We start from the raw sequence: 15,764 nt of genomic DNA on the forward strand, positions 1-15,764 counted from the left end.
CAAAATACAAGTCATATTTACAGCATAAGGCCCTTTGGTTTCTTAAGCAGCAAATGAAAGAAGAGTTTCTTCAGTGAAAGGCTTTGAAAAATTAAGCAGGTAGGCTTTCCATAAAAAAGGTAACTAGTTCTTTCCTTCTCAAAATAACCATTTATAGACTTCAAAATACTAGGTAAGAAAGCTCTTGAAATTCTTAGGAAAAAAAATTTAAAACCCAGCAGTAGTATCTGACAGAGCAGAGATTCCACCATGAGCAAGCTGAACATACACCTTCTGGAAGTAGAAGAAACTACTATTTGGATTTCTGGAGACCTTTATTGAATTTAGAGTAATACAATAAAAAGGATCTGAAATACCTGTGTATTTATCATACACTTTAGAGCTTACAAGTCTATATTTGAGAAATCACTTCATGTCAATCTATCCTTCATAAGGACTTGATTTAAACCAAAATTAAACAGTTCATCCTAGTCAAGGCAATTTATGGCAGTCTGCTTTTTCACACAACCCTGTGCAAATTGTATAAGGCGATCCTTTTTCATCGTCTCAATTGAACCAAAAATTATTAATTAATTCAAGATATTTCTGTGTAACTATATAAAGTGCATTTAGTTACACAGGTGGGGCAGTCAACATGAATTTTACATTTACATTCATTTTGTGAGGTTTCGTAGCTACAATTTTTTTTTTTACATGACTTAGAAGCAGTATTATATTAGCCAAAACAATGGAATATATAGTAAATGTGATGAAATCACCACATGTATTTTAAAATTCTGCTTAAGTGGTATGTTGCTTTTGCTATGGGGCTTGTAACAAGGATCTGGCGTTATGTAAGAGACTGTTAACCAGCATGACCTTTGAAGCAGTGTTCTTACTCTGTCCCAAACTTAAACCAAATTTTAGAGTAACTTCTTACACCTGATGAATCCTGTTATAGTTTACTACTGCATTCTTTACATCAGCTAACATGAGAGAAGAAAGTCAAAATATGCTCCCTTCTTAGTCTCACCCATAGCTATTGGCTAGAGTTTTCTCTGTATTGGCTATCCAAATTTCTGGGGCAGTGTAAGAATTTTCTTTTTGCAAACTGTCGTAGGACAAAATGACAGCTTGTGACAAATCCAGGCAACATGAGCAATTCTCCAGGTTTGCATCCAATAGTGTCATTATCCCCTAAGCATTTTTGCTGAATTTAAGAAACAAAATTTTGTAGGAAATTTCATAGGAGTTGACTGAGTTCACCACTGAATAGTTTCTATATACTTCTTCTTTTACAGTTGAATATACGCATCCTACCTTCAGCACTCTCATGTTGGTAAAGAGACAGGAAATCTTTAGCATGTAAGATGACTTTGCACTTACACAATTCCAGTACCAGGTGAATGAAACATCAGCCTTTTTTCCTGTCCAAAAGTCTTTACTTTGCTGGGTTGAAAGTTTCCCCAAGTCATGCTTTTATTAACCAAAACAAGATGTGAATCAGCTTACCCATGATCCAAATTTTATCAATCTTTGAAAGAAGAAGAAACATTTTACCCAAAAAGATCTTTTAAGTCATTGCTAGCTGAGCTGCTGTTTGTCATTGTGTTTGCTGGTTGTGCGAAGTTCTGAGGAGAAAAGAAAGGATTACCCTGTATCCCAAAGCCTGGCTGTGCTATCATGTTCATCTGAGGTCCCAAGGCTGCATTGCTTGCATTCGGGGACCCTGGCGGTGGCACAAACTGATTAACCCACTGGCTTGATTTCTGTTGAGCCAACTGCTTCATGCTAACTTTGGGTTTTTGAGGACCAAAAAGATTATCTAAAGCAGACATGTCTGGGGGTCTGTTTTGTTGTGTCAGTGGAGAGATTGCAGATGCAGCATTCATAGGACTGTAATTTGGCATATTGGCAGGTGGTACAATGTTCATCTTGGTTGCTCCTGTTGCACCTGGACCGCTGAAGAAATTCTGAGTAGCAAGACCTGCTCCCATAGTGAATCCAGCAGTCTGAAACCCCATATTTGTATTTAGTCCGTTTGTCATATTTCTCTTTGTGCTGTCAATGGGTGATGAAAATCCCATTCCAACACCCATTGAAGGAATGGAAGAGAAGCTGTTTGAAGATGCAACTTGAGCTTGGTTGATAGGACAGCTGGTCAAAGATGACATATTATCTATCAAGGTATCTGTCAAATCTTTTGTCTGCAAAACACATAAAATGCAGTTAAATGTTTTTCCTGTATAGACACTCTGCCAACTGTATTTTCTCATTAACTGTACAGACCTGGCATTAATTTTTTAGAAATCAGAATTCACTGCATGGAATTGGGCATGAAATGTAATAATACACAAGAGAAATTACATTATTTGTGTTCTTTGCTACTTGGCACTAATTGTTATGCAGCTTTAATTTGACATCTAAGACTACACACAAAGTACTACTGTGACTATTTGCTTAAATGCCCCATTCCTATCCCCAAATCCTTTATATATTTCCTTCATAGACTCCTCAGAGAAAAACCTTTCTTAGTATGTCCTTTTGTCTAGTACAATGACCTTCCGATAATCATGATACCCTTGGAAACTCTAGCAATTTAAGAAGTGGGAATATTGCTAACGATGCAAATGGAAGACATATGAAAATTTAATTTAGCTTTTCTCAGCTGTGCCGTTGTACCACCAGAGAAAACAAAAATGACTCACAGGAAGAAAAAAATGCTAAATGCGTACAGGTCTTGAAAAAGCATCAGAGCTCCAATGGAAACAGTGTAGTTGTTTGTTCTCTCTTACCTGCTTCACTGGAGGTGTTACTGTAGTTGCTTGGGGCTTAAGAGGCTGCTGGCTTTTCAGTTTCTGCGCCTGCTCTTGTTCTTTAGCTAGCTTTTGCTTCTCTTCCAGTGTAAGTGAGGCCTTTAAAATGGAAAGCACTGGTAGTAAGTTGCACAAAATGGTTATTCTGGCATTCATTCTCTTATTTCATACTAGCACTGTTGTTTCAGTAATATGTGGTAAAAAATACAATTATTTACACAAGAGAAAGCCAATAAGTAAAATCTATTATAGTATTTACCATATTGATATAAAGTAATTAAGCAAATAAATATAATATTGAGAGCAGCATAATGAGAAATTTGGACAGATCTCAAATAAAAGACATATATATCAACAAAACCACTTTAGCTTTCTTTCCTTAATATTGGGCATAAGTGTTCTTCACAGTTTTTGTTTTTATGTGGTTACTAACTTGATCTAGAAATGCAATTGAATATGGAGTTGAAAAGGGAATTTAATTTTTAACGTGCTCAAGAGTCTTTTGAGGATTTTAACTCCACTTTTGTTAATAATGAAGGATGAAATAATTAAATCATTCCCCCTTAGTGCAAGGATTCAAATAACTAGAACGAGAAATTATAAAATATATAGATTCTGGGGAGCCATTTTCATAATTATTCATATGAAAAGAATTTTACAATACTTAAAGCTTATGTTTACTGTATTACTGCTTATATTTTATATTATGCTATGCCTTTCCTTTGCTTCTTGTATTTAACCACATATTGACTGGTTTCACTTAACTTTGGAAGGCACAGTAAAAGTTAGTCTCTGCTACTTCTAAAAATTCTACATTTTAGCTTCATTTCTCTTTGTCATTTTATCACAAGGATTCCTATTTTGCTTTTCCTATCTAAATCCAGTGGTTAAGCTTCACTTAAATCTATAATTAAGAAGAAGAAAGAAAATGACCAAAAATTTAAAATCCTAATTGCTGCCTACTTCATACAAAGTTTTCAAGGTAAGGCTTACATGGAAATTGAAGGATATTATTTGAATGATTTTCATGGATCTTCTCATGCAACTGTGTATGGTGGTGTGCTGTGAAAAGCAGTTTTTCTACTAAATCTTTAAATATGGTACATATTTACACACACTTCTGCAACCCTATCAGCCTTGTATTAGACAGATGGACAAAAAAGTATTGCAAAATAAAGTAAAGCACACCTTTCTCTGAATAGAAGACATCTCATTCTCTTTACTATCAGATCCACTAGTTAGAAGGTCAGTTCCATTATTAAATACCTTGTCAATCTGTTCAAGATCAAAGGAAAAAACCTTCATTATTTGAAATACTGTTGTTTAAAGGTATGTAAATATCAACTAAGTGATTTTAAATTTCTATGTGTAAGTTATACATTGTTGCTTACCTGATTGCCTGTACCACTAGATCTTGCCTCTTCAGACCCAGCCATTTGGTTGGCTATGTCCAAGGATCTACATAGTGCAGAGTATATTACAACAAGACAACTTTGCAATCATGTCCACAACACTAATCTAGCAATGCAGATCATTCTGCATTTAAACAATACCAAACAATTGCACCATGAGAGCAACCACTGTTATATAATGCCTTCAGGAGACTGGCAAATGTTCCTTGGACAAATAGTAAACATCTCTCAATAATTTCCCATGGTATTCATTTTCCCCTTTGAGCAGGGAGACTCAGACTTCAGATATCCTAAATTATTTTGTCTCAGAAATCTCACTTCGTATCAGGCTCCATAAAATAGCTCCAAATACCTTAAAATATCACAGCTTTCTAAAAGGCTGGAATATGTTTCTCTGCTATGGTTTATTTCTCAGCAACTACAGGAAAGCAATTTACCACACAGAAGCAGACCTTCTGACAACTGTGCTTATTAGAGGTAATTCTCAATGACTGGACTTAGAATTATCTGATTTTTTTATTGCTATGCCTGGAGTTCTCTAACTTTTGATAAAAAACGACTACTTCTCCAACACAAACATCAGCACTTACTTCTGTTGCTCTTGCATGACATGAAGTTGCTCAAGTTTCGTTTTATGCTCTGCTTCCAATCTATTGAGCATATCTCTTATAACACAAATAAAAGAATTGAACTGGAAAAGAAATACATAAGAAGTTTGTATTTTGCAGTGAAGGAATTTGGATAGGTGTAACTTAGCAGCAATACCTCATAAACCTATGATACATAATGTCAGCTAAGGTGCAGACTTTTAAATAATTTATACTGCATCTTCATTATCATGCATTAGGTAGAAAATCACAAGCAGAGTGCCTACTGAATCAGGGAAGAATACAGGCCACTAAAAAAAATTGAAATGAGGCAATGCAGACAAAACCTCCATGTGAGTATATTTCCAGATTCATTTTCAGACAAAGAAACCAACCTATTATTCCTTTTCCCAATATTTCATAGCAACATAGCATTTTATTTCGATACCTATGTTAGCAGCTAACCATTTCTGCAGGGTATTTGGAAGGTGACAATATTAATGTTGAAACTTTACACCAGATCAGTTAAATACACTGAAAAATAACATGCTTCAAACACAGAAATATGGTAAAATTCAGAAGGGTTTTGGTATTGCTTCTTTTTACAATAGACACAGACATGCAGTAATGTATGTATTTTTTAATGAAGAGTTTAAATTTATTCTCTAATAATTGTCAAGGAAAAGCATGTGAAACAGTCATGTTCCTACCTGATTGAGATTAAGATTGTTCTCAATGCTAAGAGGAATCAGATGGGGCAATACTTTTCCTGCAAGCTGTTCTTTGGTAATTCCCAACTTCTTGTGAGTAAATGTACATTTGTAAATACCTAACACAAAACATCAAAATAGCAGAAATTGTTATGTTTAGTAAACAATGTGAACAAACTCTAAGTAGCACACACATACATGTACTGATCATCTGAACTACCACTGTGTTTGTGTTCAAGCTGAGACAAACATAATCAAGAGAATCTTAAAGGCTAAGACAACAACAAACAGCAAGAGGCTTTGCTACAGCTCAGAACAAGAGCATGTCCAAGTCATACTCTGCAGTTATGAAACCTGGTATTAGTCAATGTATTGTTCTGGCCAATTATCTGAGAACATGCATCTTTGAATAGATCATGTGCAAGTGATTCGCCACAAACTGACACGGTGCCACTTGGGAAATCAAGCTGCATCAACCAAGGATGCTTTCTCTCCTGGCACACTGACACATTACAAGTAGCTAGGATTAACTATCATCCTGCTGATTTTTTTTCACAAACACTCTTAACTAGAAGGTTTGGGCTGTTACATATAGTAACTCAGAACTCATGCATAATCTTTATCAGTTTTAAAATCACTGAAAAAAGAATCCTGACACACATGAGAGACCCAGTGTTAAGCCCAAACGTTCTGTAGTGTTTCTGACAGGAAGAGTCCTCTGCTTAAATAGTCCAGCTCTGGTGGCAAACACTGAACATATTGGCATAAAAGACACAGCAACTTCCCTCACTTTCTCTGGTAGTAGAACAGAGCTGTCACCAAGACAAAGAAGATGAAGGATGGTATTATGATTCTGGAAGAAAGGAGAGCCTGAGTATATAAAACTGATTTCAGCCCATCATTTCCAAACTAGGATTCACTTTCTCACTGTATCTGAGTAGAATTCAGAATTAACACAATTAAAGCAAAAAACAGTGTCCCTTATTCTTAGATAGCAAATAAAAGCTGCAAGGATTAAGGCAGCTTTAAATCAGTATAGAGAAGATGCCTTCTTCCTGCTTTTGAGCAAATAAAAATAATACTGCCATCACATATTAGTACAGTGTTTAATGAGAGCTAATGGCAGTGCAGCTCAGCTGTTACAACTGGTCTACACCACTTCGGTGTGAAGAGGAGAAATAGTCACTGTATTCCAGACTTGGCCAAGCAGTCACACCTCTTTCTTGGCAGTGGTTCTGGTCATCTGGACTCCTTAAGCACATTCAGTTTGCTAAAATCACACACTCTGAGAAAGGCAAGCACCAAGTGGCAGTAGGAAAGCTCAAGTGGAAGTGAGGTCTCCGCTTCCAGAAATACCAAGTCATTAGGTTTTGTGAGTCATTTTTTAACACCTCACCCAGACTGTGTTCCATTCCTGTGCACAGGCACAGCTGTGTGCCTAAACATCCAACAAAATGAGTCTAACAAAACCTGCAGTAAAGAACAGCAGATTTGTACACCATCATTTACAGCATCTGCTGTACAGGAGTGGTAGAAGAAGGCAACAGTAAAATCTCAAAAGCTCCAGCATCTGAAAGATGTCAGCTCTTCTGAAGAAAACAGCCTCTCTGACTCTGTGGAGCACCCAGTCCATTTAAGTGTCACAGCCCGAGAACTGCAGTGAGTACTCAGAACTAGATCGGGCCCCAAAGACTAAAAATGTATCTACTAGTGCTCAAATGTCGTACATAAGGCACCTGAACAGGGACATACTCAAGAACCAGGAAGTTTTTAATAGTCATTTTACGGATGCACAATGTGAATGTGCTCAATGATAACACAGAAAGCTCTCAGATTTATAATATCAAAGCACAAAAGAGAAAGGTGGAAGTATTAGTTACCTAAAATTCCCATGAGCACCGCAGGTTCCTTTGATGGAATTTGTTGTAGAAAAGGTAAAATATCGTCAAGCACAAACCATTTATCCAAGTACTCCAAAATCTTGCCCAAGCACACTAATGAGTTTACCCGGACCTGTGAAGTATGATAACAATTAAACAAACTCTTTATTTTTGAAAAAAAACCAAAACAACTCTAAAAAACCCACAAGAAAATCTTTGTGCTGAGAAATCCAAGACAAGTTAAAAAATGCTTTTGTATCATGAAAGAAAAACACTTGTTTTTATGTTCACAAAAACTTGTTTTTTCTGCATGACAATGCAGAAACATTGTGAATGTGTATTACTGTGGAACCCACTTCAGTAATTTTTACAGTACTATTAACATGGCAAGTTGTTAAAAACTTTAAAAATTGTTAGAGAAAAGAATTGGAGCTTTTTCACTTTTAAGAAGTTTTTTAAAAAAAATTCAGCAAGAAATCAGAACACATTGATGGGCTGTTCTTTAAAGACACAACATGGAAAACCCAAAGTAATCAAAGGTTACAACATTTTCTGAACACTAGAGAATGTTACTATGATACTCACAGCAAGAGAAGAAGTTTGCAAACATGCATTTTTAATTCTTGGAATTAATGAGTTTTTCATTGATGGGTAATCTATTAAATTGGCAAACGTGGGAATTATGTTTAGGCAAAGCTCCTAAAAAAAAAAAATCCACGTAAGTTTAAAAAAAAACATGTGTATTTATTATAAAATTAGTACTAATATAACTCAATATCAGTTAGTTTGAAATGTCTTAAGCTTTCCTCCTAAGGAAATATTTAAGGAAATATGTTCAGCTAAAATGCCCTTAATCTATCAGACTAACTTAAAAATAACTATAATAATAAAGCATCATGGTATGTATACATAACCTTCAAAAATGGATTTTAGAAAAAAGAGCATTCATAAATTCATAATATTTAAACAGCAGGAATATCTTGTATTTTCATGAGGCACACCTTTATATAAAACACAGCTTTTACTACATCAAACTATCCATCTCCTACATAAATCAAGAAAATTTCAAGGACTACCCTCAATAATACTGCAGTACAATAACAGACTGAATGATAAAATATCATGTCAAGATTAACCATACTTTAGCAACAGAGAAAAAATAAACACACAATTTCAGCCCAATCTCAAAAATAAGAGAGAGTAATACTACGTATATGTTGCAAATAAACACCTGCAACTAACCAAAGTATTGATGCAGAAAGAAACTCATGTCAGGTACTTAGAAACAAAAACCTTTGTCCTTAATATTACAAAGGCTTTTCAAAGGCAGAAGTCACATCTGATTATCCAAAAATGCCTTTGAGTAACGTTTTGTTTCTGTATCTCCCACTCCTGAACATTTTTGGGTAACTAGAAGTTAATTGCAGTTGAATGATTAAAAAAAAATCCCCAGAAGAACCTCAGAAAGGTAGAGAAAGCATAAGGAGAAAAATAAAATACGGATACGTAAAAATGTCAACAGAATGTATATTAATATGATTTTACAGCACATCAGGTCTCCTGAGGTAACTGTCACCACAGATGTTCTCACCAGTAGGAGCTCAGAATAAGCACCTCTCACTGACTGGTACAAGCATGCCTGCCTGCATGGTTTTTGCTAAATAGGCAGGGAAATATAAATGCATATCCTACTTTCTGCCATGGTGCCTAGTAAGAATTTAAGATAAGAGTATAAGAACAATAATTAAGTGGTTACCCTCCTGGAAAACAAGGGAACTAAATTTTACTTTACCAGAAACAAATGTTCTTTAATAAAGCAGTCATGTCTTTCAACATTCAGGCATATTATATGCAGTTTTATCTTTTTTTTTAAGTAAACAAACACAAGTATACAAAAAGTTGGCATGTCAGCTTAAAGAGGAAAAAGAAAGTTTTAAATAAAGGCTGCAACTCCTATACCTGTATCTGAATTGAAGGTGCTTCCAAGGCTCTATAAACCATCGGTAGAACGCTGTTCTTTATTTCATCTGGTGGAGTTTTGGTCAGAAGCAAGTCCATTTTTTGCAGGAAGATTAACAATATCTATTCAAAGAAAGACAATTCAGAAGCCAAAAGTTTTAACTGCAAAGGATACAGTTACAATTTAAAGTGTGTTGTATCATATCAAAAAAACTTCAGAAGTTTTCTTATAACTCAGTAAATGTGATCACTTACCATGTTGCTTGCCTGAAGGCATGGAAGACAAAAAACACTTTGACATGTTATTGCATTTTAAAAACAGCAAATACAAATCAAACAAAATATGCATGCTCTAGACTGACTCTTCTGAAATAACAAATCATAATGACTCAGTAAGGAGTTCTTGTTTCTACTTACAAGAACTTGTAAATAGTTCTTGTTTCTCTTTATGGTCTTTTGTTAAAATATACCCGCAGAAAGTCTTTATACACACATAATTGTTGCAAAAGCTAAACTTCCAAAAAACTAAAACTCAAATTCTGTACTCAAAGCACTTGATCAAAACTCCACATATACAAGTTGTATTCCATGTGTCTAAAATCAAAATAGGGACATAATAAAAATATGGCTACTAGACCAACAAAAAATAACTTTATTCTATTTAACATGGAAATTTTGCATCATAAAATAAAAAATCTCGAACAAAATATTCACATCACATTAACTTCAAAAGTAACACTAGCACATAGGCATAGTGGGATCCATCTTGCTTAAGATTAGCCATCTACAAGTTAAACATTATTCTAAATCACTCAGCCAGCTCAGTCTCAAATACAGAGCACTATGTAACTCAAAAGATTCATATCACAGCTCAGACAGGTGCTAGAGGGGACAGTGAGTATCCATTGATACCAGAAGTCCTTTCAGAAAATAGTTTAAACTAGATGGATAAATTATGTTTAAAAGTACCACATTTATAACAAAAAGCCAAGTATTTTATAGGAAGACTTAAATTTTTGTCTAAAAATACATGGCAATCAGTGCTTCTATGCCAAATAAACAGAAGCATTCATGTGTAGAAACAGAAATGTACCAAGACCCCATTTCAAATCTCCCCCTTTTATTTATTCCCCTCTTCCCTTAACACAGAAGAAAAACAGATTTTTATAGTGCAGCTAATATGTGTTTTCTTATTGGGTATTTATAATTTCCCATTTGCACACACACACAAAATCATTTTTTCATTCATTCATTCCATGAACATTGATTCTGATGCAATATCCCCATATTTGAGACAATCAGGGTGAAATGGACGAGATCAGTTTTAAAGCTAGATTTTATAGTTTTCTTCAATATACAATCTTTGTCCTAAACTTGAGTTGGTAAGACCTACACGTGCTCTTAACACCTGCTCTTCTCCAGCAACCTTAATCATGTAATTTTGTGGAATTACAGCTTCTGTATTTAAGCTTCTAGAATCCTATTTGATACATTTTATCTATTTAGGTAAAAATTAAGAAGGTACAGTCACAGATTCACTCACACCATTTAATAAGCAATTAACAGCAGTTGCACTCTAAGTAATAATGCTTCACTCATTAACGTAGAGCCCAGTACTTGTCAGGGAACATTTCTGTGTAGTGAATTATAAAATGAATTTACAGCACATCCTATGCTAACTGTCTATGGAATCCTTTAGATACAAATTAAGGGTTTGTCTGGGACGCTATGTCAGAGTAAGCTACAATGTCAACATACAGCACATGTTACTCCACACCAAGCCCAAGAATAAGTTTATCTAAATATTCTTTTTTCCTATCACGTATTCCCTCACAAAAAGACATTGTGAACACTAGCTAACAATTTCTTCATATTGAATGAGAGTAGCTTTCCTATGATACATTTATTTGCTAATTCGAATGTCCTACTAAAGTCAAGCAAGAGGCCCCTCCTACAAATCTGTAACATCTTGAAAGTGTTTGAAAGAAATACTGGCATCTTCCCTAAATGGCCCTCTCCAGGAGTTACAAGCACACAGAAACTAGGCATTTCTGCCTTGTACAAAGATAGTCAGACCCTGCAATCTATCCTCTGGCACTCTGAAGCTTTGTATTCTTTTCCAGAATTTCTGATATATTAACTTAGAAAACCTGACCTAGATTATTTAAATTCTGCCATACTAAAAAGAGCATAAAAACAAGAGTTGAATAAGCCAAGTAGTTTGCATTAAAAATACCAGCGTAAAATTTAATAGATAGCCACAGAAAAACTTTGCAAAGCTCCTTCTCTATGAGCTGACTCCAAGTTTGTATTTTGCTTCTTTCATCTCTCAAGATATAAACCAGCTTTTGTATCCACAATGCTCCAGATGTAACTTTGCTACAAACTTTTCACAGCAAGGATTGTGTCACAAATCTAATGTTAAAGGCAGCAGAACACAGAGTTACCTTTTAGGATGACACAGCACAAATATGTTCACTGGCTTTTGGTTGGTTAAACATTGACTTTTTTCAAGACAAAAAAAGCTAACATAAAGCTTCAGTGTGCCAAGTTTAAACAGCATTGAGTAGTTCAATTTTCCTGAGATATTCTCAGTTAGACAGCTGTCCCCTCCCCCACCTCCACAGTATAATAACAGTTCTCTGGTCCAGTTTTCTGAAACCCAGAAATAAAAGGTCTGCTATGTTTACCTTGCCCTTTAAGTGCAGAGAAATAATGGCACAGAGGAGTGAGCTAGAAGGAATGCATACCTGTCTCTCATCTGTGGAGGCACAACGCCCCACTTTGTGATAGATTTCTCAGGAATCATCATGGTGATGACAAAAGGATGCAAATTTTTTCTCCTTTACAGTAATGATTATGTCTAACCACTTTTATACATTTAAGCAGCAGGGAAAACAGCATATTTTACTTAAACATTACATTTGTCAAATAAAAATTAAACAAATTTCACAAATTTTTGACCAGTCCTCAAATAAATACTACTCTTAGTAAGAATAATTAGCACTTCTTAGAAAGTGTCAAAGCTACAATTTTTCCACCCCTTGATCCCAATGTCAGCAAACTGCATACAAGAAAAAACCAACCCAAAACACCCCAGGTTCATCTACATAGAATACATGCAAACATTGTACTGTCAAACACTGATCAGATTGCAGGAGAATTGTTAAAATGTTTATAAATATATCTTCTACAATCAATCAAAACCAAGTGGTAAATTAAACATTTTTTGCAAATCTCATTTAATCTATAAATGCAATATACCCTCAGAACCTCTAAACAAGCAGAGGTAGAGAGAGCTTTGAGAATTCCCTGGTAAAATCTATTTTAAATGAATGAAGACTGACTGCCTGGACAACTACACAGGAGACTGGGTAATGTGCGTGAAGCTGGAAAAGGGAAATAGAACAATCAGTCATTTTTTCAAGGAAAACAAAACCGAAGAGACAAATTATAATATGAATAATAGTAACATACCTGGATTGGTTCTTGCTGCTTAAAAACAGGACCAAGATCAGGTAGAATGAGCTTTATATATTCTTCTTTGGTGCACTCCTCAGCAATTAAGAGAACATTAGGCAAGACAAAGGGTACCATATCAGGATTCACAAATTCGGAAGTCAAGCAAGGCAAAATTCGCTGAATTATAACACGCTAAAAGAAAAAAAACAAAACCAAGTATGAATCATGTACTGCACTGCAGTACTTTGCCAGTTCAGCAACTTTTGTGTTAGGTAATTTTCAGTTTTTATCTCTTATTTGCACAGTACACTGTAGTTAATTTACACTGTGCTACTCTGCTTAATTTTCTGATTGCACTCAAAACATAAATGAAGACTTTAACAACTGTGAAGATCAACAAAAAGCAGTTAACTGTACAGAAAATAGGACTTTGAGCCACATATGAGTTTTACAAAAAACATAAGCTATATGCTTTCTTTAAAAAGACCCTAACAAGACCTTTAAAAATACCCTATAAACCCTCCAAATTAGTATTTTTTTTTTCTGTACCCCATCATTCACTGAACAAACACATAATCCTACTATACCTCCCTGTAAAACTCCAGATACATTTCCTAAATAGGATTCTGCTGATGAAACAGATATGTAAACCATGGATGTCTACTGCAGCATTAGATATCCTAAAATGCTTTTGAAGTCAATAAACAGAAATATATGGTTCATGGGCACAGTCACTTCCCCCATAAAATATATTTTCAAGACAGAAGAAAAATAAAAAGAATACCCTAAGATGATTTGGTCAATCAGTGGCTGTCTAAAGTTAGGTGAAATACATGCCACTTATTTCCAAATTCAAAGCAGTAACCTGATCAAAGGAAAAAAATCCTAAATTAAAAAGAATAGAGTATTAAATATGGAGTCTAAATGTTGCACTGTGTAGTGCAAAACAGAACTAAAAATAAAGAAATATAATACAGTGGTTGAGAAGCTCAGTTATTCTATTATGTACTAAACTAATACTACTTTTCTATCGTATGTATTACGGCTTATATAAACGAAGGTATACCACTAAAGGAAAGGAAGCCAGTCTAGACATAGTGCTTAACATTACAGAGGAGAAATATGTAATGACAGGCATTTGCCTTTGAGATTTCTGAGCACTGCCAGCACAAGAAAGCACTTAGCCTACTGAGGGAAGGAAGTTTTGCATCATTCAACATTAAAATGCTATGAAAAGACTTGAAGCAATCTTATAGGAAGAAAGGTGGCAAAATGGCTTCAGAGCTATGATGGCACCTGGAAACACAGGGAAAGCCCTGTAAGTGGAGAGAAGACAACTCCCTTTCAAACTGGGATTAACTACAACAGGATATGCAAACACTGGTTCCTCATTTGGCTTATTTGCCATTTTCCATTTAAAGTAATTTAATTAAAAGTAATTTAAAGTAATATTTAAAGTAATATTGTTTGCTGAGGAATACTTCCAGAGTATTCTCCTTTTATTTCCTTCTACTCTGACAGTCTCATGGCAGTATCATGGTACAATGCAACAGAAAGTCCACCATTCCAAGAGTCAAAATGCTAACAGATGTTCATATATTTTCAAACTTGCAATTTCAAGACATCATTCAGACATACCTTAGGTAGTTTTGGCAGAACTTTTGGTAGTCCTTTAAAAAACTGTGATTTCTGCAGGTTATCCCTTTGAAATAATGAATCAAAATACTGAAGCGTCATTGCTCCTACATCATCAAAGAATGGTATCTAAAAATAAGATTAAAAGGTTGTGATCTGGAGGGGGACAACACTGACACTGCTACAATAATTCCAAATATAATCATCTGTCTATACTTCCAATGCATGACAATAAACCTCTACAATGATATGTCTGCAACTAACAATTGGAAAATTAAATTTTTACATATCATGTAAAATATTCAGAAACAGGTTGATTATTAAGACAGAATTTTCCTAGCATTTTTCAAAAACTCATACATGTTATGTGTATGTAAGCAAAAACATTACTTCATATACAGTAAGTGGCTTACAAAAAAAATGTAAGAAAAAAAACTTTTAATAAATATTCTTCTAGGAATAATTGTGCTATATTATATTAAACACCTACTAGGTCATCCACATCTGGCTCCCACCCCTGGAAACTCCAGAAAACCCTGGAAGCTCTGATATCTCTACTCCATGATTCAGTGTGCAGATATGATAAAAGAGACTCAACATCTTTATAAAACCATACTGCTTAATACAACCACTTACAGATTTGTTTGTTGTAGTCCTTCAGACAATTGAGTTGATACCTAAGAAATATCTGCCAGTTCCCTCACTTCCATCTTTCAGCATATAGGTGAACAAAACCATCATCTGCTCCACCTCCCTTCTTCACCCACTATTTCTTTCAACAGTTAAAACAATGATTTCTATCTCTCTATACCATCTTTTTACATCACAGCAAAAGAATAACACCATTTAGCAAAACAAATCTATAAGCAGGAATCTGAAAGGCTATCAGATTGGAGAAAATGGGACATAAGACAAGGGAAGAACAATGCTTTAAGATCTACTTTCAGAAAGGAAAACAGAGCAACAGTTCTGCCAAATTAAAACCATTATATTCTACTTGCAATTAAATTTGCTTTGTCAGGGCAAATAATTTCCTAATATACTTTATTGTCTGCATATTTAAGAATACATCAAAAATCATAAGCTAAAAGCTAATCCTTACATTTACTGCCCTTTCATCATATTCTCACTTTCAAATCCTTCCAATCTAATCTGGAAGACTGAATTGTATCAAATCATTGCACAGAAAAGCTTCCAACTGTATGGAAAGGAATAAAACAGTGTTGCATTGAATAATTTTTGAATAATTGAATACTTTTTCTAAATTCTGTCTCAGCACCCACTTTTTTCCTTATAAATAAATGTCAGCACAAGGATAACTTTT

General features: G+C 34.8%; 1 protein-coding gene across 1 annotated transcript in view; it reads right to left on the reverse strand.

Annotated features, from left to right (window-relative positions):
• Nucleotides 1-250: 250 nt before the first annotated feature.
• The window catches only part of LOC131593036 (SCY1-like protein 2), a 31,430-nt gene continuing 15,916 nt past the window's right edge, over nt 251-15,764 (reverse strand). Inside the window, exons 8-18 of the mRNA XM_058865201.1 lie at nt 14,444-14,569; nt 12,821-12,997; nt 9,344-9,466; nt 7,970-8,083; nt 7,385-7,517; nt 5,505-5,623; nt 4,798-4,898; nt 4,187-4,253; nt 3,984-4,070; nt 2,775-2,894; nt 251-2,186 (exon numbers count right to left, since the gene is read on the reverse strand). Coding sequence (XP_058721184.1) covers nt 1,536-2,186; nt 2,775-2,894; nt 3,984-4,070; nt 4,187-4,253; nt 4,798-4,898; nt 5,505-5,623; nt 7,385-7,517; nt 7,970-8,083; nt 9,344-9,466; nt 12,821-12,997; nt 14,444-14,569 — 1,818 coding nt within the window. The 3' untranslated portion in view covers nt 251-1,535. The remainder of the gene's footprint in view (nt 2,187-2,774; nt 2,895-3,983; nt 4,071-4,186; nt 4,254-4,797; nt 4,899-5,504; nt 5,624-7,384; nt 7,518-7,969; nt 8,084-9,343; nt 9,467-12,820; nt 12,998-14,443; nt 14,570-15,764) is intronic.

This window comes from Poecile atricapillus, chromosome Z, assembly GCF_030490865.1.
Source record: "Poecile atricapillus isolate bPoeAtr1 chromosome Z, bPoeAtr1.hap1, whole genome shotgun sequence".
Classification (NCBI taxonomy): domain Eukaryota; kingdom Metazoa; phylum Chordata; class Aves; order Passeriformes; family Paridae; genus Poecile; species Poecile atricapillus.